Raw genomic sequence first — 26,912 nt, forward strand, 5'->3', positions numbered from 1 at the left:
CTGCCATTTTGAGGGTCCAATGACCAACAGTCCTTTGTACCGTGCCCCACTGCTCCAGAGTGGTATTCACATCTAGTATCAGCTCGATGCGGGGAGGGGGACTCGGTGTTTGGCCGATTTGGGGCCACTGGCTGCAGCAGACTTCGCCTGACTAGCTTTTGGAACAAGCCTGAGTATGATTCACCAATAATGGTGAACTGATTCCTTTTGAAAGACTCTCTTGGGTGAGGATTGTACTGAGGAACATTTGATTGGGGACTAATGGAGCTTGGTAAGGATGGGCATTTCTGGGAGGTGGAGCTCAGTTTTGTGTATAATGTTGTGGCCGCGTGTAAGGCTACATGTTCATCACCGCATACCAACAAAACCAATCACCTGATCAGAACCTGGCTAATTTAGTTACACACACAACTTTGTTAGTTTTGAGGCATTTAACATATAGGAAATCGCACGTTGGGATGCAATGCACCTAAACAGTTAAACGCTTCTACCATGTGTTTGAACGGGTTGCATGTTTCATCCCGGCCTTAAACTAGCCCTCTTCACTATGTACCTCTTTTCTTTTATTCCTGCCTCTCTTTAACCACTCTTGATCTTGTTTTTGTCGCTCTTTTATTTTTTGCACTCTTTTTTTTTCATTTTTTTCCCACTCTTTTTCCTTTTTTTTCACTATTTTTCTTTTCTCTTTTTCACTCAATTTTCTTTCTCCTTTTCTTTCAGTTTATTTTTTCACTCAATTTATTTTATAGCTATGATCGAATCCGATGGAGATTGCCTACGTATCATGACCCCGCATGAATCAGATCTTGCGTAGTTCGGGACAAACAAGCGCAAAAATAAAGAAACAAGCGTTCATTTTGCATTGTGCTCATCCTGCACATTTATTAAGGTGATTTAAGCAAAAATGATTTGATTCAAAAATGATTTGACTATATTTTAGAAAGAAAGATCCGATTTTCGAACACGGCCTTTCAGCACTTCGGGGATGAAGATTTTAAGGCTGTGAGGGTCAACCTGATCAAAACTCTAAAGGATGATCGAAAGTGGCCGTTTATGCAAAGTCAGCCTTCCGCCGTCCCTTTTGGGAACATTTGGCTGTTTTTGACAAAAATAGCATCACTTGATTTATTTATGACACTTTTTTTCTTTTCAAAATAGTGGCCCGACATTGGGAACACAGCCTCAGAGAGCCTCGGGGACGAGGATTCCAAGGCTGTTGGGCAAATTGGTCAAAATTCAAAAATGACCAAAAATGATTGTTTATGCAAAGTCAGCCTTCCGGCGTCCCTTTCGGGAACATTCAGCTATTCTTGATAAAACGGCATCACCCAACTCATTTATGATGAAGTTAAAATTCTGACATTTTGGCTATTTCTGAAAAAGGGGAGGTTGGACCCGATGAGGGTTGCCTACGTATCTCACACCCTGTGAGAATCAAACCGGCGTAGTTCGGGCGATCGTGAATAGAGTAAGTAAACTAACTCTTTTTTTTTTGGAATAAATTTGTTTTTTTTAAAAAAATGCTTTAAAAGAATAAAGGTTTTTTTTTTGGATTTTTGTTTCTTTTGGATTTTACTAAAAACAATGCTTTAAAAGAAGAAAATGATATATTTTTTCGATTTTTGAACTTGACTCTATTTTTTATTTTGAAAGAAAAACTTCTAAAAAAACAATTCCTTTTCTTTTGATTGGAACTTTGAGAATTTTAAAAGTAAAAAAAGAAAATATTTTTGTTTGAATTTTCATTTGTTCTCTCTTTTTCTAAATAAGAAAGAAAATATTTTCTTTGGATTTTGGCTGTCGTCTCTTAATTTTCGAAAGAGACACTTTTAAGAAAATATTTTGGATTTTCGAGTTTATTTTTTTAATTTACAAAAGTACTTCTAAAGAAAAATGAAAATATTTTTGGACTTTTAATTTTTTAAATTCTATGACATTTACGAAAGAAAGACTTTTAAAGAAGGAAAGTCTTTAAAAGAGCGAATATATATATATATATATATATATATATATATTTTGATTCTCTTTTTTTCTGATTTTCTTTTTGATTTTTTTTTAGAAAATACTTCAAAATAAAGGAAACCCGTATTTTGGATTTTGATTTTTTATTTATTTTTATTATTATTTTTTCTTTTATTTCTTTTTCCGTATGAAATACTTCAGAAAGAAGGAAACTACCCCCATTTTTTGAGCTTTTTTTTTTTTAAAAAAAAAAAAACTTCTTTTTTTTTTTTAATTTTCTAAGGAAAGATTTATAAAGAAGGAACTAATGAAAAATATTTTTTGGATTTTTTGAAAATTGGGGTCGGAACCGATGAGGTTTGCCTACGTATCTCACATTCGGTGAGAATCAGACCCGCGTAGTTCAGTCCGATCAGGCGTAGAGGAAATAAACTAAACCCCTTCTGAATACAATCTTTTAAAGAAAAGGAGAAAATATTTTTTCTGGATTTTTATATTTTGTTTTTTTTTGAAATATTTTTTTTTGAAATTTCGAAAAATCTTTTATGGAAGTATTTGGACTATTAGTCTGAATTTATAAAAGAGATACTACAAAAGAAACAACATTTTTTTTGAATTTTGAATTTTCCCTTCTTTTTGTACTTTTAAATAAATATATTTTTTTTGGATTTTGAAAGTGATTAAAAGGAATTTTTTTTATATGTTTTTTTAATAAATCAAATTAAAAGACAAATTTTGTTTACATTTTTTCATTTTTTTTAAGAAAATTCCGGCGAGGTTTTGACACTACTTGGACATTGGTTATATTTTTCCAAAAATAAGTAATTATCTCCCTACGCTGTTATTTTCTTTTTTCTTTTTTTTTAAGTTTTTTTTTTAGAAACCGGTCAGCATGCAGAAGTGAAGCAAATAAATGCGCAAAATAAACGGGATGCAGCAGGATGGTCTTTTCATTTCAGGTTGCCTATCCTAGACGGACCCAACACTTGTGTTGAGTCCCCTATGTCAAATGCAACATGATGCAAATAAGCGTTCCTACAAGGGATCAGGCATGAGGTTTTGTTATACTAAGTTTATAACCTGGGTATATGTTCTAAACTGTGTACCGAAGCGGACAACTCGAGTCGAGGAGGGGGTTACGTACCGGGGACCCGCGAGATCGTCCGGCTTTGTAACTTGTCCGGCCTCTTTCTTATTTCAGGTATTGACACTAACAGAATAGGGAATCTCGACCAGCGAGCTTCTCCCCGGAGGTAAGAAGAGAAAGGTTTCGGCACAGTTTATATACAGTTCAGATAATATCAAAGCGGTAAAAGACAACATTTAGCACGTTATGCCAAAACATGTAATAAAGATCAGATAATAAAGCCAAATATAACAATTATTCTAAGCTTGAATTCTTGAACCCTGAACTAGAGGTTCTGGACAAATCCCCAGCAGAGTCGCCAGAGCTGTCACACCTCCTTTTTGCGCGCCCGCCCCGAAGGGTTAAATGCGCGAGGGAGTTTTTCCAATTTAAGTGACAATATTCGAAATGGGATTATTTATTTAATTCAGAGTCGCCACTTGGGAAAGGTTTGGCTTTTGGTGTCCCAAGTCACCGGTTTATCTTGAATCCCAAATCGAGGAAATTTTCGACTTTCCAAATGAAGTCTGCGAACCAGAAATTCTAAGTAAGGAATTCTGTTGACCCGAGGGAAGGTGTTAGGCACCCTCGAATCCCGTGGTTCTAGCACGGTCGCTTAAATTGTTATAAGGGCTAAATATCTGATTTAATACGTGTTATAACTTATGTGCTTTTATTAAGTTTAAGCCGCTTTTATTATTATTATTTTTTATAGAATTGCAACGTCATGAAAACGCATCTCGAACCACGTCACTATCAATGCACCCGTGGTTGTTAATGCATTCCGACTCCGTCGAGATTTGAATTTGGGTCACATAAATGCGCACCCGAATTTAAGAATGTAATTTAATTAAGTCGCGCCTAAAGAGTCTAAAGCGTTATTATCTTTGGGGAAGGCAGTGACATTCACTAAACAGTCCATCCCAAATTCTAAGTATTTATTATGACCAATTATTGAGGGCCCCGCAATTTGCATTTTTTATTTGGCGAGGCTCGTCTCATTATTTTAAAAAGGATAATCTTAGCATGACTACATTTTATATTTTTCATTTTCTAAAATAAATGAAGATAAGGTCCTACTTTATTTACATACTTTCGAGTTATTATAGTTAAGCTTCGAAGGTGAGTTGTTTAAAGAGTTTACATGGCAACGCATAGAACATTCTACATACAGACAGTAAAAGAAAGAAAAGACTACATTAAATTACAACTTCCAATCTTTCTCATTTTTTGCATTCATGCCTCGAGTGGCTTACAAGATGAACCAGTGTATCAGTTTGTGTACCTGGTATTTGGGAAAGCAAGGAAAGAAGATGAAGATCAGTAGAAGCAGCAGTAGTGTAAATGCACAGCAACAACAACAACAAATTCGAATCAGATTCAAGGCCCAGAAAACTTTGAGGAAAAACCGAACAACTCAATAGAATAAATCCATATGTTTGTAAGCAAACTAAACAGCAACAAACCACGCGTGTATTAAACCCGAAACTAAACTCGCTTCCCACTTTGTTTTTGTTTTCTCTTTTTAAACTCTCTAACACTCTTAAAATTTTCGGAATGTCTTCCTCTCTCAAAATAATCCTCAAAAATCTTTCAAGTTCAGTCTAAGTTTTTTCTCTCAAGTCTTAGTCCCTAATGTTCAAGTCCTTTTAAAATGTGTCAAATGACTCTATTTATAACAAGACTCTTGTCTTGAATCCCCAACCCCAAATATTCCCCCAATTGCATGCTTTGTCCCCACTACTTAATGTTTTTCTTTATTTTAAACCCTTGTTCCCCATGCTTAACATAAATAATTACATTATTCTCACCCCACTACATTATGTCTTGTCCCCCACTATATTAAACAATTATATCAACCTCAGCCCATTACATCTTGTCCCCCATGCTTAACATAAATAATTACATTATTCCCACCCCACTACATTATGTCTTGTCCCCCACTATATTAAACAATTATATCAACCCCATCCCATTACATCTTGTCCCCCATGCTTAACTTAAATAATTGTTCAAATGTTCAATTCCAAAAATACCCCTCTGACCTTACTGCAATTACCATTTTACCCCTGAACGTACTGAAATTTACCAAACTACCCCATCAGCTATAACCAAATCACCTAATCAATCTCAACCAAAATACAGCAAATATGACCAATTTCTAAACAAATTCAACAACAAATCTCATGAACACATATCGAATCATACAGCTTCAAATTAATGGGAATAAGTTAACTATATTGGGAACCAATCCTGGTTAACTTAAACCAAAAAGAGACAACAATATCAACAACAAAAATAAACTGAAACAACATGAATCACAATTAACGGAAATGATGCAAACTGAAATCATACCATGAACAACAAAAAGCAGGAATTATCTTGACTGAACAAATTTTAACAATAATCCTACTTTCAGATTTAACAAAAATAAGAAATTGATCATAACAAACAAATAGATTCAAACTAAACTAAACACTCGACATTATGAAAACACTTGAAAAATTCAAAAAGCAACAAACTAAAAAAAATACATGAACACAAATTTTCTCCAATACAAACAAAGAACCTGGGTTCGAATGGCAACCTCGACGCGCTCGAACTGTGTATGAACACAAATTATAACTCGACGAACTCAAACTGTGTACGAACTGTTTCGACAAACCCCGACCAAATCTCGAACAAATGAAAGCGGATGGTTAAGTCTCGTTTTTTGGACTGGAGGAGCCGGAAAAAGGGTGAAGCAGCAGCAACGTAGCAGAAGCGATTCTGGACGGGGCTAGACGTTGACGAAGCAGCCGGTGAAGGCTGTCTAATGACTGTGTGTGTGCGCGCGACGCACAGTCGAGCTTGGAGCGAGCTTGGCATTCACGTCGTTCATGGGATGAGCCTTTTTTGTTGGTTCTTTTTGTTGTAGAACACGATGAATCCACGAGGGGCTAGCCATGGCAGTGAAATAGCAGTCACTACTACTGCTGGACATGGGGGCTCGACGAGGCAGCTGGAGGTGGCAGCAGCGAGCTAGGATGGTTGTTGGCGGAGCTGCTAGTTGTGTGGAGGGAGGAGATGAAGCAGCGGACGTCCATGGCTGGAGCTCGAGCTTGACGGAGACGAAGAAGATGAAGGCAGAAGCAGCTGGGTCTGTTTGGATGTAGCAGAAGCAACAAAAACGCAGCAGCCATGGGAGTTTGACGAGCTCGTCAATGGCAGAAGTTGTTCGTCGATGAAGACGAAGCTTGGGGCAGCAGCTGGTCGAAGAAGAAGATGCATAGTAATGGGGGTCGTTTGCTATTTAATGGCGGACGAGGGAGGGGCTGTTTGGAGTGAGCTTGAGGGTGAGCAGCCATGGATGGGCTTGGAAGCTTGGAGAAGAAGAGGGAAAGAGAGGGGGGGCGGATGAGTTTTTTAGGGTTTTTCTTGTTTTGTTTTTGTGAAATGTAAGATAGGGAGATGGGGTGTTGGGTATTTGGGTTATGGGGCGGACCGGGTCGACCCGTGTTTAGATGGACCGGGTCATGGGGAAGGTTGGGTATTTTTTTGGGCTTGTGGCTTGAATTTGAAGAAGAGCCCAATTCCGATTTTCTTTATATTTTTGCTCTCTTCTTTTATTTTTCTAAAACTAAATTCTAAAAATCCTTAAATTATTATTAAGTTATAAAAACGCAAATTAACTCCCAATAACAAGTAATGCACAATTAAGTAATAATTAAGCATAAAATTGTACATTTGGATATTAAATGCTAAAAATGCAAAAGATGCCTATTTTTGTAATTTTTAATTTTTGTAAAACAAACTTAATTACTAACAATTGTAGAATTAAATCCTTCATGCAGAATGCGACATATTTTTGTATTTTTTATTAATTTAACAAATAAACACGCACAGACAAATACAAATAATTATCCAAAATGTCACAAAAATTCTCAAAATTGCACACCAAGGAAAATCATTTTATTTTAAATTTTTGGGAGTAATTCTTTCATAGGGCAAAAATCACGTGCTTACAATCTACATTTTACTATTTGTAAGCCATTCAAAGACGATGAAAGAAGGATTCTCCTGAACCATAGTAAGCTCCTAACAGGACTCAATGAAAGGATCCTCCTGCATTGATGTTGTTTATAATTTAAGGTAAATGTTTTTGGAGGCTAGTAGAGTATTTGGAAAACAGGACAGATAAATAACTGGTAGCAAAAACATCAGAAATAAAGAAAGAAAAAACCACTTGAACTGTATAATAGATGTAATTTAGAAGAAAGAAAAGGACTAGTCCGAAATTTGCAAGAGTCGATCTCCATAACTGGCCCTGAACCTTACACATTCGACCAACCCTGAACATTATCGCACCTGGACAGGCCAATAAGACCACACTGCGCCAATCAAAATGTTTGCTTCCCACAGCACAAGACTATAAGTTTCATTGCATGGGTTAATGTTAACATCTTCCTTAGGCGCTGATAAAACGGATTCCACCTCCATCTCTTGCTGAGGCAACAGCAATGACCATGTTGATGCCCAGGTGGCTGTAGGTATTGTTTCCTGAAAATGCCGCAAAAGATTAATCATGCGTTTTGTAGTTCCTTCAGTAGCAAGATCCTCTCCGGCACGTAGAACCTACAGAAGAAGCAACTTCCAATTACTGGATGGCTACAGAGATATAATGATAAAAACGCCATGAATAGCATGAGATAAACATGTTGGTTGATCAATAAACTATCTAAATGGAATTTAGGCTGTAATCTCAAACTAACCTCTGCAAAAATTGAAACAACTTTTGGAAGGTACTGATAGTTGGGACCTAAAACTTCTCTGTCTGACCTGAAATTGTAAACACATATTATAGTTTGCAAGCACAATGTTGATAGATTTAAATTGCTAATTGAAAACATAGATAAATCCCAGTATCAACCACCAACTAGATGATTTCTGTCAAGTCAAATCCCCATATCAGAGAAGTCAATAATTCATATGTATTAAATGGTTTCACCGCCTAATGAAATTTTGTTATGCCAAATATATCAAAATTGTATCATTAACTACAACAATATTAAAATATGCTTCAAACATTTGGAAGATGTGTTTTGTTTAGTTTTCCCTGAATCTGAAATTACAAAGTTCATTTAGAATGTACATTCTTCCGTTAAGAACAATCACAATTTTATCTATAGAAAACATTTCTAATCAACAACTTTATGTAAAGCTGTTGAATATGTCAAAAGTTCATCCCACATCGGTAGGGGACTTCATTTGGGGGAGAATTTCACCCTATAAAAGAAGGCATAATGTTTAGGATTTAAATATATATCTCATTTGCCTTCTTATCTTCTTAAGACATTTGTATCTTCTCTCTTTAATATTATTTCACTTGTATTTTTGGAGTGGAATAAAATATTGGTTGTGTCCGAGGAAGTAGGCAAAATTGGTCAAACCTCGTAAATTCTGATATTCCTTTTATTGTTGCTTTATTGTCTTATTTATTATTTGGTGGCTGTCATAATTTTTGGTATAATAGTTGTGACTCATTCACACTATATACATTTGGCTTCCGCAACAATTGGTATCAGAGCCAAGGTACTGTCTAAGTATGCTCTGTGGTTGCAGCATAGCTGATCTTCCACATCAGAAAAGATTTATCTTGGTAACTGAGTCAAGGTTCTGTCTGAGTATGCTCTGTGGTTGCAGCTTAGTCTGATCTTCCACACCAGAAAGGAAATAATCTTGATTTGTGTCGTCAGCTATTAAATAATATTTGTGTCAAAGATGGGAGACAATAAACAAGAAGAATCTACATCAAGTGTCAACAATACGTCATCATTGGCATCTTCGCTTATGACAAGAATTGTGTCAAATGCGAAATTTGCGGTAGAAATTTTTGACGGGTCCGGACATTTTGGGATGTGGCAAGGCGAGGTTCTAGATGTCCTTTTTCAACAAGGGCTAGATCTGGCCATTGAAGAAAAGAAACCAGATGTTATTGGAGAAGAAGATTGGAGAATTATCAACCGTGTTGCTTGCGGTACCATTCGATCCTACCTTGCTAGAGAGCAGAAATATCCATACACAAAGGAAACTTCTGCAAGTAAATTATGGAAAGCACTGGAGGATAAATTTTTGAAGAAAAACAGTCAAAATAAATTGTACATGAAGAAGAGACTGTTTCACTTCACCTATGTTCCTGGTACCACGATGAATGAACATATCACCAGTTTCAATAAGTTGGTCACAGATTTGCAAAATATGGATACAACTTATGATGATGGTGACTTGGCCTTAATGTTGTTGGCGTCACTTCCTGATGAGTACGAGCACCTTGAAACTACTCTACTCCATGGAAATGACGAAATTTCTCTCAGAGAAGTTTGTTCGGCTTTGTACAGCTATGAACAAAGAAAGCGAGAAAAACAGAAGGGCGGAGAAGGAGAAGCACTGTTTGTGAGGGGTCGTCCTCAAAATCAAACGAGGACAAAGAAGGGAAGATCCAAGTCAAGATCCAGACCCAGCAAAGATGAATGTGCCTTTTGTCGAGAAAAAGGGCACTGGAAGAAAGACTGTCCGAAGTTGAAGAATAAGGCCAAACATAACAATGGAAAGGCCATTATGGATTCAAATGTAGCTGATTGTGATGATTCAGACTTCTCATTAGTTACAACAGAGTCATCAACATCATCAGACATATGGTTGATGGACTCGGCTTGTAGCTATCATATGTGTCCCAACAGGGACTGGTTCGTGGAATTTCAAGAAGGAGAATATGGAGTCGTCCACACAGCGGATAACAGCCCTCTTACCTCATATGGCATTGGTTCAATACGATTAAGGAACCATGATGGAATGATCAGAACATTAACAGATGTTCGATATGTACCGGATTTGAAGAAGAATCTCATCTCTGTGGGAGCCCTAGAATCAAAAGGGTTCAAAATCATTGCAGAAAATGGAGTGATGAGAGTATGCTCCGGTGCACTAGTGGTAATGAAGGCTAATCGGAAGAATAATAATATGTACCGCTATCGTGGCAGTACAGTTATTGGGACAGCGACAGTAACATCCAGTGACGACAAAGAGGCAGAAGCAACCAAGCTATGGCACATGCGCTTGGGACATGCTGGAGGAAAATCCTTGAAAACTCTATCAGATCAAGGATTGTTAAAAGGAGTAAAGGCTTGCAACTTGGAGTTTTGTGAGCATTGTGTCAAAGGGAAACAGACAAGGGTTAAATTTGGTACATCGATCCATAATACTAAAGGCATTTTGGATTATGTACACTCTGATGTTTGGGGTCCTTCCAAAACACCTTCATTGGGTGGGAAGCACTATTTTGTAACCTTTGTTGATGATTTTTCTCGAAGAGTGTGGGTGTATACAATGAAAAACAAAGATGAAGTGCTGGGAATTTTTCTCAAATGGAAGACGATGGTGGAGAATCAAACAGGCAGGAGGATCAAGTGTATTCGCACAGACAATGGAGGTGAATACAAAAATGATCATTTCAATAAGGTCTGTGAAAATGATGGCATCGTCCGACACTTCACTGTTAGACATACACCACAACAGAATGGAGTGGCAGAACGTATGAACCGGACCTTGCTGGAGAAGGTACGGTGTATGTTGTCCAATGCTGGCTTGGGCAAAGAATTTTGGGCTGAGGCAATTACATATGCATGCCACCTCATTAATCGTCTACCATCTGCTGCTATTGATGGCAAGACACCATTTGAAAAATGGTATGGAAAGCCTGCTGTAGATTATGACTCTTTGCACGTGTTTGGCTCAACTGCATATTATCATGTGACAGAGTCAAAATTGGATCCAAGGGCAAAGAAGGCTATTTTTATGGGAATTACTTCTGGAGTCAAAGGATATCGCTTATGGTGTCCTATGACAAAGAAAGTAATATTCAGCAGGGATGTTACCTTTGATGAATCTGCTATGGTAAATAAGGTAACAGAAGATACCAAACAAAATGAGGGTGCTTCTAAGCAGGTGGAGTTTGAGGGAAAATTTATTTTTCCTACACAAGAAGCAGAGGAGGAAACAAATGAAGATTATCCTCTGGAAGAAGAGCCAGTAGAGAGGGAGTTTCCACTCAGGAACCTCAATAACAACTTGAATCAATAGCAACTAGCAGGCCAAAAGGGACAATAATAAAACTTGTTCGTCTTATAGAGACGGTTGCTTGTATCGCCTTAATTGTAGCTGATGATGTTCCTACCACTTATAAAGATGCAGTCCAAAGTTCAGAAGAAGATAATTGGAGGATTGCCATGAATGATGAAATACAATCCCTTCATCAGAATCATACATGGAGATTGGCCAATCTCCCGAAGGGAAAGAAAGCAATTGGGTGCAAATGGGTATTTGCAAAGAAAGAAGGATTTCCTAACCAAGAAGATGTTCGCTACAAAGCAAGATTGGTGGCCAAAGGATATGCTCAAAAGGAGGGAATTGATTACAATGAAGTGTTTTCTCCAGTTGTAAAACATTCCTCCATTAGAATTATGTTGGCTTTGGTAGCACAATTGGATTTGGAACTAGTTCAGATGGATGTAAAAACTGCGTTTTTACATGGAAACTTGGAGGAGGAAATCTACATGACTCAGCCAGAAGGATTCAAAGTTGCTGGAAAAGAAAATATGGTGTGCAAACTTGAAAAATCGTTGTACGGATTGAAACAATCTTCTAGACAATGGTACAAGCGATTTGACAAGTTTATGTTGTGGCAAGGGTACAAGAGAAGCAAATACGATCATTGTGTGTATTTGTGGAAGCTTGAAGATGGTTCTTTTGTATATCTTCTCCTATATGTTGATAGCTTCCAAGAATTCGGAAGAAATTGATAAGTTGAAGATTCAACTGAAGAAGGAGTTCGAGATGAAGGATCTGGGTGAGGCAAAGAAAATTCTTGGCATGGAGATAATAAGAGATAGACGTTCAAAGAAACTCTGTTTATCTCAAAAGGAATATTTGAAGAGAGTACTACAACGTTTTGGCATAGATGAGAAGACTAAGCCAGTTAGTACTCCACTTGCTCTCCATTTTAAGCTAAGTACTATTATGTCGCCAAAAGATGAAGTTGAACAGGAGTATATGTCAAAGGTACCAAACGCAAATGATGTTGGTAGCTTGATGTATGCAATGGTCTGTACGAGACCTGACATTTCACAAGCTGTTGGAGTTATTAGCAGATATATGCATAATCCAGGAAAGGAGCATTGGCAAGCTGTGAAGTGGATTCTACGGTATATTCATAATACTGTAGATGTTGGGTTAGTTTTTGAGCAGGAAGACAATCAATCTGTAGTTGGATATTGTGACTCAGATTTTGCGGGTGATCTGGACAAATGAAGATCAACTACTGGTTATGTGTTTACTTTTGCAAAGGCACCAGTTAGTTGGAAGTATACTTTGCAGTCAACAGTTACTTTGTCTACAACAGAGGCAGAGTACATGGCAATTACAGAGGCTGTGAAAGAGGCAATTTGGCTTCAGGGGTTGCTAAAGGAGCTTGGTATTGGACAAAAAAGTATCACAATTTTTTGTGATAGTCAAAGTGTTATTCAATTAGCGAAGAACCAAGTTTATCATGCAAGGACGAAGCACATTGATGTTCGGTATCATTTCGTACGAGAAATCATAGAAGAAGGTGGAGTCACGGTGAAGAAAATTCATACTACGGAGAATCCTGCTGATATGCTGACAAAAGTGGTGACTGCGGTCAAGTTTCAACATTGTTTGGATTTGATCAACATTGTTGAACACTGAAGATTGAAGATGAAGACACAACCAAAATTTGTTATTAAGAGAAAATTGAAGATGTGGAATTTTGCCAAGGTGGAGATTTGTTGAATATGTCAAAAGTTCATCCCACATCGGTGGGGGACTTCATTTGGGGGAGAATTTTACCCTATAAAAGAAAGTCTAATGTTTAGGATTTAAATACACCTCTCATTTGCCTTCTTATCTTCTTAAGGCATTTGTATCTTCTCTCTTTAGTATTATTTCACTTGTATTTTTAGAGTGGAATAAAATATTGGTTGTGTCCGAGGAAGTAGATAAAATTGGCCGAACCTCGTAAATTCTGGTATTCTTTTTATTGTTGCTTTATTGTCTTATTTATTATTTGGTGGCTGTCATAATTTTTGGTATAGTAGTTGTGACTCATTCACACTATATACATTTGGCTTCCGCAACAATTGGTATCAGAGCCAAGGTACTGTCTAAGTATGCTCTGTGGTTGATTATCAATGCCAAGGTAACAAAACCATCCAGAGTAAATGAGTAATTGAGTATAAATACTAGAGTAAACCAATCCAGTTCCAGTACCTTTCGACCATTGAACACAACTGTTCATGAACATCTTTGGCTTCGTCCAAGTCAGCTTTTATAGGCAGGCAATTCAACCAAACTGGAATAACCTACCAAATGACTTGGAATAAGAATTCTGGGGAAATTACAATCACAGTAATGTTATTAGTCAATTTAAGTCAGTTATAGAATAGTCCTCACTGCTCACCCAAAACTCCTTTCAACTAAAAAGGTAAAGCAAATAAATAAACAAGAAATGACTAATAGGAAACTCTTGAATTTCTGTTCGTATGGTTAAAACATGGCAGAGTATATTCGCAAGTCTTTGGGAATTGTGGGGATGATTCAGTTGGCTTACTGTCTTTTAGCTTTTAAAATCTATAACATAAATATTGAAAAACAATAATGCGATCAAACATTATGATATTTCTCAAACTATATGATATATGCATGCAATGAATTACCCCAAATTTATGACTGAAATTTTGGAATGCCAACTCAAGTGTATATGAGCTGAAGGTGTGAGAATGCAAAAACAAATAAAAGAACATACCTGGGCTAAGTCAATACTTTCATCATGAAACTGACATATCTTACTAAGTGCAGAAACAGCATTATCATATGCTTTTTCATTCTCAGATTCAAGAGCATTCATATGCATTATCACTACTTTGATCCTTGACAGAGCCTCTGGTTCAGGTCATAAGATTTAAGTAAACACAAAAAACATATCACTTCTTGTCCCCTTCTCCATGAAGAAAATGGTCTAAGTATCACATTCAACAAGAACATACCTACAACAAAAGGTTTGAAAGAAGAACGACCAAATGCCGCCCACAGCCCAAGTCCATAAAAAGCAGCCTGAACATGACATATGGTTCTCCGATAAATCAAATAGTAAATGCAACTTGACTGAAAACTGTTACAACTGCTAAAGATGTACAAACCTGTCTAACAGCTGGATTTTCGTCGTTGCTTGCGTCAAAAATTAATGGAAGACAAACATCATAGTACCTAATCGTCATAGGAAGTAACTATCAAAATTGAGAATTAACATTAGAGAAAAACTCATACAAATCAACCTACTTTAGAGCTGCTTCAGGGCACACCTCCACCAGAGCATCGAAGATACAAATAGATGTACATCTCTCAACAGTTGTTGTCTCCTTGGCCTTCATAAAAGCAAGAAAAATTCAATGTGGCAACAATAATATATATATAATAAAAAAACAATCTAGAGGGTTTAGAGGTTATGACTTACCCACATAGGTAACAAATATGGTGACAACTCCTCAAGGAAAGGCAAGAAAGCAGCCTTGAAAGCTTTGATCAATGTTATCAATATTTCACCAACCTAAAAAAAAGTTAGATGGATTTAAAAATAATGGTAGATTCAAAGTGAAATGCTTGTAAACGGAAAACACGGTGTGCTAATGTCTGAACTCCATTCTTATAAAGAACATACATTGTCAAAAATTTCTTCTTCTTGCTCTCTTTCCCCCCTTAACAATTCTGCTTCCTCAGCATCAAAGTCATCCGGTTTCTCTCTCTCTGTGAGTGCTTGTTTTCTACTTGAGCTTTCTGTAATTACATGCTTTATCTCATTAACAATGCTACGAACCTGACCTTCAGTGGGAAGTGGTCTACAAATCTGAAAGAAAATACAAAAGGACCATAATAACAGAAATTTTTCTTTGCAATTCTACTTGTTTCATTCACTGTTGTTCTTCCTTGCTTTGACAATACTAATGAAACATTCTAAATAATAGCCATAGGCTTTTTGTAAGACTTTCTAGTGTTACCTTGTCATGTCAAGAGAACTTTATGATTACCCCATCTGTGAAAAAATTGATTTCACACATTCATTTTTAAGCATTTTAATATGGTATAAATTATGCTTGTATCCACACAAGTAAGAATCAAATAAGGAGCTCCAACTTGGCTTGATTCCCAGGACATATTAGCGTGCAAGTCATTGCTCTTTGTACCCATGTTTTCCTTTGTATAAGAGAAGTACTAAGCCTTCTTTTTTATTCTAGTAGAATAAAACTGATTTGGACGACTGTCTTGTTTAGATCTCTAGTGAAGGAAAAGAAATAGGGTCATATATCAAGAGTGCTCATAAAATTAAAATTGGTTGTTTTTACTGTTTTGGGAATGTAAAGGCCAACATGTTGATCATACTGGAATATATAGAGTAAAAGAAACATATCGGCTATAGGAGAACACTGCAAACTTGGATCAACAATTAAAGAAAACCCTGTCTTAAAACATAACCAACCTGCAGGCAATAATTCAATTCTCCCAACATGATTGCACAGATTTCTGTCACATGCTCCTGTTGAGATAACACATCAGGTATCACTTTCTCATTATCCAAAAAGAAGGAACAACATAAGTACAGATGTTAAGGACAACCTTATGCATAGCTTCTGCCAAAGCCAGTATTATATAGTCTGATAACTTCGTGAAATATGCCTCACTTTCACCTTGAGCAATCCCTTTCTCAAAAGCCAGTTTAGCAGAACGCAACAGGATGGGCATTGCTTAAACAGCAAAAATAAGAAAATTGCATCAGCAACTGGACAATTTACATGAAAAACAAAGAAACAATATGAAAATGAGAACTCTACCTACAACAGCAGATCTCCTGACAGGATCGTGAATATAGAACTCCAGAAGCGGAACAAAGATTGAAACAACCTGCTTCATGCATGAAGTCATTGATATGTTCAATTTGACCTCACTTAACAGCACATGAGAAAAAGAAAACATGCAGGTGATCGATCATTCAGGCCAACCTGGGAAATCCATGGGTAGAAGTCTTCCTGCAATATATCAGTATAGCAGCATAGCATATCACAGGCTACAACTTTCTCCTCTGGGACATTTCCTTTCTTGAACATCGTTTTATCTCCAAGCTTGATTTTCTCTATACTGCAAGATGTAAAGCTTAAGTAAGATCCTCGGTACACCCTATCCCTGATAACCACCTCTCCCCAATAGGCTTCACCTTTTTGATGAATCCAAAGCAATAACTAGACATCAATCATAGTTGGTAGATTCCCACATCGGTAGTGGATGGGGGACTTGGTTTCATGATTTTGCACAATCCTCACCTCATGAGCTAATTTTTTGGTTGAATTAGGCTCAAAGGCCATTTTTTACATAGTATCAGAGCAAACCCCATTTAAATTCTTGGTTTACCCTATTTGGGACCCCATATTATATTGTCCATGCTCCAATTGACATGCCTAAGTGTGCGGGCTGTGTTAGATTCCCACATTGGTAGTGGATGGGGACTTGATTGCCTCATGAGCTAGTTTTTGGGATTGAGTTAAACTTAAGGTCCATTTCTTAATTAACAGTATCAAAAGCTCCGCCGAGATGGTCAAATCTCAATGATAAAAGCTTACCTATTATCATCTAACTCATAATTTTCATAGTCCGAAAATCTCAGTGACAAAAGCTTACCTATTATCATCTAACTCGTAATATTCATAATCCAACTTCGCAGATATGGTCATAACAGGTTCAAGTTCAGCACATTTAATTAAAAATGGCATGATTGCACTCATATAAGGAAGAAAATCCTGTCCCATGCACTTGCAAATTCTAGTACATGCCTGCAATGAAATAAAGAAAATAAAGGGGGAGCCAATCTATAAAGAAATTTTGATATTAAAATCAAGTGATTAACACATACGCCTAGCATGTACTTAGTAGTAGGATCATCCGCCTTCGCTTGTAATCCTTGTAATGACATAAGCACTTCCATGACCTTTAATGATAACAACAAAAAGGAAACAAATAACAGTAAGCTCTATGGTGAGAAATGGCCAAAAGCAAATAAGCTCACACTAGCGCATGCCAAGACAAGAAGAGAATGCCAAGAGAGGGAGACCAAAATGGAATTGGTAAGAATAACGATATTCCTGTCATTATTTTGTTGTTGAAAGACATAGTAACTTGAGTAAGAGATATACTATGGTTTGACTACAATAAAGCCATCTGACATAGCATAACAAATGAAACTGGAAAGAAGCAATCCCAATCGATGGGATTATTATGTGTTGAGCACTCCATCAGTATGGAGCTAAAAAACATGTACTGGAGCCACTGGGCATAATTGGCAGAAGAGACCTGCTCTACTTCATCTTTGAATTTCTCCTTGCCAACAGCCATCCCAACAACACTTATGCACTCCATTGCTCTGGCACGAAGAATGAGATTAGAATTAAGATGTGCGTTTCTCAGGACAGTTCTCAAGTGTGGCATAACAGTGTCATAGTTTGTTCGGAAGTGCTCCTGTTGAAATATAATATACATATTTGCCTTCATTATTCATAAATAAGTAGAAATATTACTGAGCCAAAAATAAATACACCAGTTAATACCTTAACAGATTGAGCAATACAAGACAATGCAGTTAATGCTTGTTCTTGGACCATTTGTTTGTTATTCTGCATTTCAAGCAACAAAAAACCGAAAAAAGCATCATTAGTCTCTTGCACTTGTCAGCACTCAGCAGTGACATACTTAGTAATTTGGTGACCTCTATATTTGCACACCTGTAGAAGTACAAGCAGTTTGTTAACTATCCCATCTAGGTAAGGTATCAAAGTTTCTGGCTCGTCAGGCACACAGAAGTTGCAGAGAGCTGCCGTGGCAAATGCCTATGAAAATGCGAAAGAGTTAAGGAAGCAAATTAGCTGGTAACAGCAACTGAATGGAGGAATGTCACATCTACCAAATCTTTAGGCTTATGGTTTTTTCAAAAACTTATTTAAGACTACATTTTAGATACCTCGTGTGACATTAATACAATCAGTCAACGATCTTGTAAGTCAGCAAGAGAGCTCGTATTGCAACCAAAAAAGTCATAAAACAAAAAATTTCCAGAAACACAATACTGAATCCAGTAAGTTAGATAGAATAATGATACTAATCGTACAAAACTTTTGAAAATCATCCATGTAAAGGTCTTCAACTATATGGTATATGCAAACCCCTCGTAAAGGTGCAGTAAGAATAAAAAATTTTGCTGGTAGTTTCATGCATCAATGATAATTTAATCTTCTAATGTTAGCCTGCAATTATTCATAGGGTTAGCAGCATTCGTAAATGTTACATTGGTCAGACCTGCACTCGAGGATTTTGAAAATCATCCATGGCTGCAGCTAATGCAAGGAATATTTGGTTATGGTATTGTTCTTGCACAAGCGGAGAGAAGTCAATCAACAACTGAGAAATTGTCCAGCAAGCAGCCCACCTGACTCGAGGATGAGGATCTTGGAAACAGTTTAAAACCATATTCATCATTTGCTCCAGATTCTTTATCATCACCTGTAATAGTAAAGAAGCTATGATTCCAAGGTAATCGCGTAAGAGAAAAAGTGAAAGAGATAACTTTAAACAATAAAGCGTAGTGTAAAGCATTCTGGCAGAGTAATTGGGGCATGTGGATAAACTATCTTGTAAATTTAAGCAGTTGGCCAGCAAAAAACACCTCTTAATTAATACAATGAGTTAAGTAATATGCCTTATAATTAAACCATATCCATAACTAATACACAACTAAGACAATTCTTGTACCTCTGAGAAACCTTCAGCAATCTGAGCAAGTGCAATGAGAGCTGCATGGCGCTTCTCCCACTCCGGGGCAGCCAAGTAAGCATACAACTGCTCTATTGCAATATGAGTAGTAAACTCACCTCGTAATGCAAGAGAAAACCGGCGTAAACCCTCCTCGCCAATTTTGCGGTCACAGATCAATATCCCTGCAAAATCATGCACGTTCTCGCCACTATTCCAAGCAGGGTCATCTTTAATATCTAGTAATAACTTTAATAACATTTCAAAACATCTGCTAATAAACAAAGGCAATCTCTTCAGCATGCCTGCGGCCTTCTCCTTCGCCTCGATCAAAGTTATAAAGAATAGAACCGCAAAGTGCCTCGCTCTTTGATCTAAACTCTCAGATTCTGCTATCTCAAACATGACATCCACCACATCCACTAGCTGCCTCCTGAAGAACCTAGGCTCATTCTTCGCCAACTTAATAAAAACTTTCAGAGGTTCATGTGCTGCAGCCTTCTCCTCATTGTTGCTCAATGCATTAGTCAACGTCCTCATCATACCTGGCAATAAATCCTGAAACAACTCCTTTTCATTTGAACTCAATACGCACTTAATGAAGTTGAACACAGCACTCATGGCCTCGATCCTCACATCTAGATCGAGGGTATAATCATTCAGTGTATTTAAGAATAGTGAGTGCATATCTTTTACACAAGGGACAATTGTTTCACCTATGTCCGCGGCTAGTTGCGCAAATAACATAAAAGCTGACCTCTTTAAGTAGTTGTTTGAAGTGGAAGTGAGGCATTGGTACAAGAATGGAAACAATTCAGGCCAATTGTTATCTGGAAGAAGTGAGGCAGCCAGCTTTGAAACAGTGTCACGGAGCTCTTGGATGATGAATCTTGATTCTTCACCCCTCATTCGATTAAGGAGGATTGATTTGACAGTGAATTGAGTTGACAGACTTAGATTACTCCAAGTGCACAAGTCATCCTCATCAGTAAGCAACTGTTTTAAGAGGACAGCACACTTTTCACGGGAGTAAATGTCATAGGAAGAGCCAAGAGCAAGCTTAAGAGCAAGGGAGTTAGGATCCTTGTGCTTCAACATGTTGAACATTGACTTAGCCTCAGAAACTGTTTCCTCGGAGCTTTCCATGTGATTGGAAATGAAGGTTTCAAATGGCTCCGATTCGGGCCCCAAAATGGCCTCCATCTGGACCTTATGGAACTGAGTCAACACAATATCCATGATAGTATTTTGAGAGAGAGAGACTAGGAAGAGTATGGAGCTGTGACAATGTGGTATATCTGAAGTTTAAATCAAAATATATAGAAGATCGTTTCCCACCAATACCTTATGATTTATGAAAAGGAGAAAACTATAGGCACCTCATTCGAGATACTACAAAAAAATTGGAATTAGCTATGAACGTCGTCGCTAATCTGTCACTAAAACGCTTGTAGCTAGCAGAATATCTTGATAATCCATTGCTAATCCGTCACTAAATGAGATTAGCAATGGATTTTTCAGTTTAGCTACATAATTTGTCCGTCGCTAAAACCAAATATATATATATATATATATATATAATTATAATTAAATTAATATCATATATATTATGGTCAATTCCACTTGTTTTTTAAAAATTATAAAGGCATATGTAAGCAAGGCTCTTACTTAGGTTGAGGTGATCCCAAGCACTCTCTGATATTATAAATTAGGCAAATCGCAAAAAGTATATGATAAACACGCAACATCCCTTCGGCAGCAAGAAAGTCCAACCCATGCTCCACCTCACTGCTGTCGACACCATTGTTGGAGGTCAAATGTGCCTTAGGCAATCTCAACTGACTCTTTCCAATAGTGCCTAAATCAATGAGCTCAAACTACTAGTCAACTTTTTGTTAAGGTGGAATGGCTTCCTGGCCACTTGGACTTGTAGGGTATTTGAAAGCCGATACATGAACTTTAAAGTTTTCCATTTGAACATTCGAACTCGTGATTTCCTTAATTAATAAACACATTTGACCGTTACCATATCTACGTGGGGAGGTGTAAATGACATGGCAATAATGCGTGCACATCACTACTATTAGGCGCGTAATTTGTGATTTTTTGACTAATTTTTATAAAAGAACAAAAAGGACAATAAAGAAAAAAGCAAAAAAGCAAAAGAACCCTTGTTTCTTCCGTCACCCCTTCCTTAGGTCCAGCTACACCTCTTTCACTCTCTCTCTCTTTCATCCCATCCTCCGTCCAACTTATGTTTCAGCATCAGGATAGGAATAATTCAATGGATATTCATCAAATCCAGATTCAAAGACACTTGTTTAGTAGAATTCTTTTTTTTGTCACTTTCTTCTCTTTTTTCCTCTTATTAATAATGTTCTCAACTTTGTAATTCACAAAGTGATTTGGGTTCCTGAATTTAGTGACATGAATCTCTGTTAAAAGGCTTGAAATCAAGAATTCAGAAAAAATAATTCAAAACAATTTTGCCTTTTTGGTAATTTCTCTTTTGTGTAAATTGAGATTTGGATCTTTTTCCATAATATCATCGGAGAAGACGATCGGCTAAAGCATTCGTCTAACATCTTTCTTTTTAGATCTGGTCTTTGGATGGTTTCAAGAGTGAGAATTTCAAGAAGGAAAAAAGGGATAATCAGAGAGGATAGAGGCTCAATTTTTCTAGTGACTTCTTTTTTCCGGTGGTATGCCGTTCATGTTCTCTGGTCTAGTTTATTGTTAGTGTCAAAAAAGTGAAGCACTGGTACTTTTCTGTCAATCTCTGTATGGTGGTATAAGTGAGGAGACGATTATGGGGGAGAAGTATTGAAGGAGGATTTTCAGAGAGGCATTTAAATGACAATAGCTTAAGAGATTTTGTTGGCAAAATTTGAAGGTTTTCCGGTTGTGTTGCCATAGTGATGAAAGGATGCTTATGGGAGAAGAAGAGAAGGATAAAGAATTTTAAATTTTGATAAATTAATTCTTATAAAATGGGACATACTCATTACACGTATCAAATAATAAAAGGCTTAAAATGTGACGTGTCATCTTTGTCAGCGCAGTTGAGGTCTTGAGGATCACGCGTTAGTGGAGGCGTTTATAATACCCAATTTATCAACTACGAGTGTTCAAATGGGAAAGTTACAAGTTCGTCTATCGACTTTACAAATGGATGCAAGTTTAAGTGGCTAGAAAGTCATTCCGCCTTAGTTGTGTACAACTAGCAAGTCTCTTGCATCTTACTCTCTATGGTACAAAATAGTATGTGAATACCTACCCATAATACAAAATATAATTTTCATATTTTTCTATTTACAATCATTGGTATTCAGGGGTGTGGCAATTTAAGCCCGAACCTATTTGATCCGTCCAATTTGCTCGAGTGGCATGTGGGCTGGTTCGGGGCCTAAGTGGGCTACTTGGGCCGATCCTAAGTGGGCTGGTCTCGGGCCGGTCCCAACATAAACGAGCTTCATAGTCGCGGGCTTGGTAGTCCTTTTGTAGGAACCGGCCCGGGACCGGACCCACGAACTAATGGTCCTGGACTAAGTGGGCCCAACGGTTTTTTTAAAAAAAATTTGTTAGAAGTTAGAGAAAGAAATGGTAATAAAAATATCTATGGCAATTCCTTGTAAATTATATAATAGAATTGTGACCTAAATTTTTTAATTCAAATTTAAAGACAAAAATATTGTAAAGAGATATTCAAAGCAATGCGTTATAATTTTACTATAGCATTAAAAAAAATATGGCAATATCTTTCTTAGTCTTCCCCTCCCCCCTCCCCCTCCCATGGAATGAGCACAACAAGGTGTTAGTACCACTACTGAGAAGAAAAAGAAACTAATCAAGATGTATCAAAATACAAGTTATATAATACATACTAATTTTTGTTCATACAAGTTACATTGTATCTCTTACAAACTTCATAAATCCATTAAGATCCGGAGGAATTTCCGTTGGTGGTGGCGGAAAAGAAACTTGGTCATCACCGCTTCCGGGTGAAGCAGAATCCTCCGCAAGTTCAACTAGCATTTCTTCGTAAGCTTCGTCTACCTCTGGTTGTAATTTAGCAAGTCCAAAATTTCTTCTTTCCGAACGGATCCAATCTCTGAAAAGTACTGATTTTTTCAAGATCTCCCTCATAGACGCTCTATAATCACCGAGTTGAAGTCTTGCTTGACTGAAAGCACTCTCTGATGCCACTGTTGAAGCTTGAGTAGTTAAAATATCTCGAGCCATCCTTGAAAGAATCAAAAAGTGTTTTTCTTTGTCCTTCCACCATTCCAAAATATTAAAGGAGCCATCGGAGTTCACTTCCTCAATTCCCTGTGACAAATAAACTTCAAGCTTATTTAGTTGTGAAAAATCACTAATAGTAGAACCTTGAGAACCTTCAAGCTCATAGTTATGATGTTCTGCATCAGGGATATTAAAAGTTATGTTTGATAGTCAAAGATTTAATGGGCAACTCGAATGTATTCCTACAACTTTGGGGGCATGTGCAATTTGAATTAAATTCAAGTATTGTTGGAGAACAAGGAAGTACTTTAAATTGTACGTGGGATTAAGTGGAATAAGAGGATATTTTAATGTGTGCACACTTTAGAACGATATGAAATAGAAAAGGGTAATGTAATGCGCATTCCTGAATGAAAAAAGACTCTTCTACACAAAAAAAAAAGTATGCTAGTAAAAGGCATGGGTTCAAAGAAGAGCACTAATATTAAAAAGGTGCAAGTACCATCATGATAACAGTGACTCTCGATTGTTGAAAACTTACGGACTACGGTAGCGTGTCTATGGTGCGCATGGAAATAAATGCAATCCCAAGTTTTTGGTAGAAAAATATCACAAGATACTTAATGGGGTCAAGAAATTGTTAAAAGTTAAGAAATAAAACTGGAACACGGATGTCCGCGATTAGGTGGCAAACTAGTGTCATGAAATCGAATGAAGTGAGTTTAATTGCTTTCAGAGTACACTTGTTGGTAATAATAGTTATCAAGTTATGAATCTAGCATGAGCTCTAAAAGTATGAGAGAAAGTAGGGGTATTAAATTACCATATGATGGATAAATCTGAGACAAATATCTTATTAATCTTTGAAAGGAATAAAAGGATATTCCAAAATAGTTTTGATGATTAGAGAATATTAAAAGTCTTAAGTGGGAAAACTTTTCCTAGAAACAGGACTCAAAAGAGCAACAGACTAATTTGAAAGTATTGGTTATAAGAAAATTTCGAGACTATGAGTCGGAATGGATAAGTTTACAGGTACCAAGTGGGCAATATAATTTTTCTCTCACCAAGTTGAGCCATAGCTTCAAGGAAGTTGAGAATTTAGGCAACATGGAAATGTGTCATTCCACATTATCCAAAAAAAAATATTTATTAAGGACGTCCAATCACAAAGAGATTTTTGATTATTTGAATATACTTTTCAGGTACAGCTTGACGTATGCATGACTAAAGAAAACGCATGCATGTATAATAATGATGTGGGAGCTATGTGTAGTAGCTATTATTGATATTGAATGGTATTCATATATGTCACTAGTTAAAAGTTTTAAAGATTTATATTTGATGCACTTATGGTATATGTACGGCCTAGTAGGGTCAAGATGGTACATTATATTATGTATTGTTGGTTGTTGAGCGATATTGTTATTGGTGCTCATATGGGGGCTTGTTCTGGATAGGTTAAAGCTTTTGGATAGTCCTAGTTATAGGGGAAACTCTGCCAAAAATTTTAAGAATTTGTAAAGATAGCCAGATTTTGAGGGCCAAAAGTAAGTCTGAGATTTTGGAAAGAAAGTATAAGACCCGTGTAGTCATAAGTGCCTATGCATAATGGTTGGAGGTAAATTGATGGTAACTCTATTCTTAGAAGTAACTTGTAAAACAGTCGAGGACAAATGTTCTTAAGTAGGGAAGAATGTAGCGCCCCAAAAAATTTTAAAGTACTTAAGCGCTATAAGAAAGTTGACGTGTGCTAATTTTATTATTCTGTATGTAGACGAGGACTATTAATATTATGGACATTAATTGAATATGATAATAAGTGTACGAGGTGTATTTGAAGTGATATAGGTCATAAGGAGAGCCCTTGGGGCAAATCAAGATGGAAATTACATGATAGACTAAAGTTCCAATGAGTACGCACAAGACCTAACTTTGGACGATCATATATAGATATATATAAAGAGTTATATGGATTACAACCTATAAAATAAAAGGTCCTTGAGTCTAGTTTCTAACATTTTAAACCGTTTGTCATTTGGACATTCCTACAAGAAGTTATGACCAAATTATCAAAGGCTGGCGGAGGAGTCTGCGGATGCGAAGCATCCGGGGCTGCGTCCGAAAGAATGGCTGGCAGTGAAGTGCTGCCATAGCATCTAAGGCCGCGTCCGAAACCCAGAAATCTGGTCCTATAAATACCAAGTCGGGAGGAGAGAGTATTTTGATTATTGGGGGTTAGGGTTCTTGAGGTGAAGGAGCGGTTTTAAGCTCAAATCAAGTCCAATCGACTAAGGTAAGTTGTTAATGTTATTTTGGGTTGATTCATACTCAATATACATGAGTTCTAACATCATTCTAACATCCAAATTCTAGTTTTAATCATCAAATCCTCAAGAACACAAAAAATACTAAAGTTGTGATTTTTCAAGATTGATCTACTAAAGATAATTTCAATGCTAAAACTCAATTATTATGAGTAGTTAGAAGTATTTGTTACAAGTTTTATTGGTTGAAAGATTGGATTATAAAACTCTAGTTCATGGCATGAATAGTACTTTTGAGAAAATAAGAGAGAAATGAATGGTGAATCTTGGCAATGAAATTGATTGAATGTTGTGATGACCCAAAAGGTCATATTTTGTTTTAGAATCTGTTTCTGTATTCCAAGGCCTTTAAAACCTCCTTTTATCTCTCCTCTATTTGCGTGTACAGTCTGGACGCGATACCGGAAAGCTTTTGTGCGAAAAATTCAAGAAATAATAATTTTTGGCTTAAAAAGATTATTTTAGTTGACTTCGGTCAATATTTTTGGGTAAACGGACTCGGACCCGTATTTCGACGGTCTTGGAAGGTCTGTAATAAAATATGGGACTTGGGCATATACCCGGAATCGAATTCCGAGGTCCCTAGCCCGAGAAATAACTTTTTGAAGAAAATTATTTGCTGGAAAATATAAGGATTTTAGAAATGGAAATAGTGTGTGACCTCATTGGTATCGGGCCCGTATTTTGGTTTCGGAGTCTGGTACAAGTTTGATATAATATTTACGTTGTGTTTGTGAAATTTGGTGAAAAACAGAGGTGATTTGATGTAATTTGGATCTTTGGTTGAAAAGTTAGAAATTTTGAACTACATTGAGAATTTCATGAGTTTTGGTGTTAAATTCATTGTTTAAGATGTTATTTTGGCTATTTGATTGCACGAGCAAGTCTGAATGATGTTTTTAGACTTGTGTGCATGTTTGTTTTGGAGCCCCGAGGGCTCGGGTGAGTTTTGGATAAGCCACGGGGTGTTTTGGACTTACGAAAAATATTGCTGGTATGCTTCAGCTATTGCAGGCCTCTGAATCTCGCAATTGCGAGATCAGGCTTCACGATTGCAAGCTTCACAGGCTTTGCAATTGTGAGTCTTTCATCGCAAATGCGATCCAAAGGCTAGGCCAGCATGTTCGCATTTGCGAACATTCCTTCGCATTTGCGAACATGGAGGGTCAACGTTCGCAATTGCGACAGTAGCAGACATGCAGCAATTCGCATTTGCGAAGCCTGTCTTGCATTTGCGAGCTTCGCAATTGCCAAGCTCCTGTCACAAATGTGACATCTGCAACTTATCAAAACATCACTTAGACGGGATTTTGAACTCATTTCTCAAATTTTCAAACCCTAAACCTCCCTAGGCG

General features: G+C 37.0%; 1 protein-coding gene across 4 annotated transcripts; it reads right to left on the minus strand.

Annotated features, from left to right (window-relative positions):
- Positions 1 to 4,201: 4,201 nt before the first annotated feature.
- On the minus strand, positions 4,202 to 20,425 carry LOC104243122 (uncharacterized). Of its 4 annotated transcripts, none has more exons than XM_070163024.1 (21): positions 18,989 to 20,419; positions 18,536 to 18,739; positions 17,965 to 18,069; positions 17,791 to 17,856; positions 17,537 to 17,701; positions 17,100 to 17,174; positions 16,868 to 17,019; positions 16,195 to 16,330; positions 16,027 to 16,096; positions 15,812 to 15,939; positions 15,675 to 15,731; positions 14,859 to 15,044; positions 14,655 to 14,747; positions 14,480 to 14,565; positions 14,341 to 14,407; positions 14,188 to 14,254; positions 13,947 to 14,083; positions 13,412 to 13,503; positions 7,840 to 7,906; positions 7,436 to 7,702; positions 4,203 to 4,373 (listed from the first exon to the last, which is right to left on the minus strand). In XM_070163024.1, the coding sequence occupies exons 1-21, from the start codon at positions 20,225 to 20,227 to the stop codon at positions 4,341 to 4,343; spliced, it is 3,492 nt and encodes a 1,163-aa protein (XP_070019125.1). In that variant the 5' UTR covers positions 20,228 to 20,419; the 3' UTR covers positions 4,203 to 4,340. The 4 variants fall into 4 exon arrangements, 3 of the variants coding, with proteins under 3 accessions (XP_070019127.1, XP_070019125.1, XP_070019126.1); XM_070163025.1 differs by lacking the exon at positions 4,203 to 4,373 and adding an exon at positions 7,018 to 7,192; XM_070163026.1 differs by lacking the exon at positions 17,537 to 17,701 and having other exon boundaries at positions 4,202 to 4,373; positions 18,989 to 20,420.
- Between the last annotated feature and the right edge of the window lie 6,487 nt (positions 20,426 to 26,912).

Source organism: Nicotiana sylvestris, chromosome 11 (genome assembly GCF_000393655.2).
Source record: "Nicotiana sylvestris chromosome 11, ASM39365v2, whole genome shotgun sequence".
NCBI classification, from domain to species: Eukaryota; Viridiplantae; Streptophyta; class Magnoliopsida; order Solanales; family Solanaceae; genus Nicotiana; species Nicotiana sylvestris.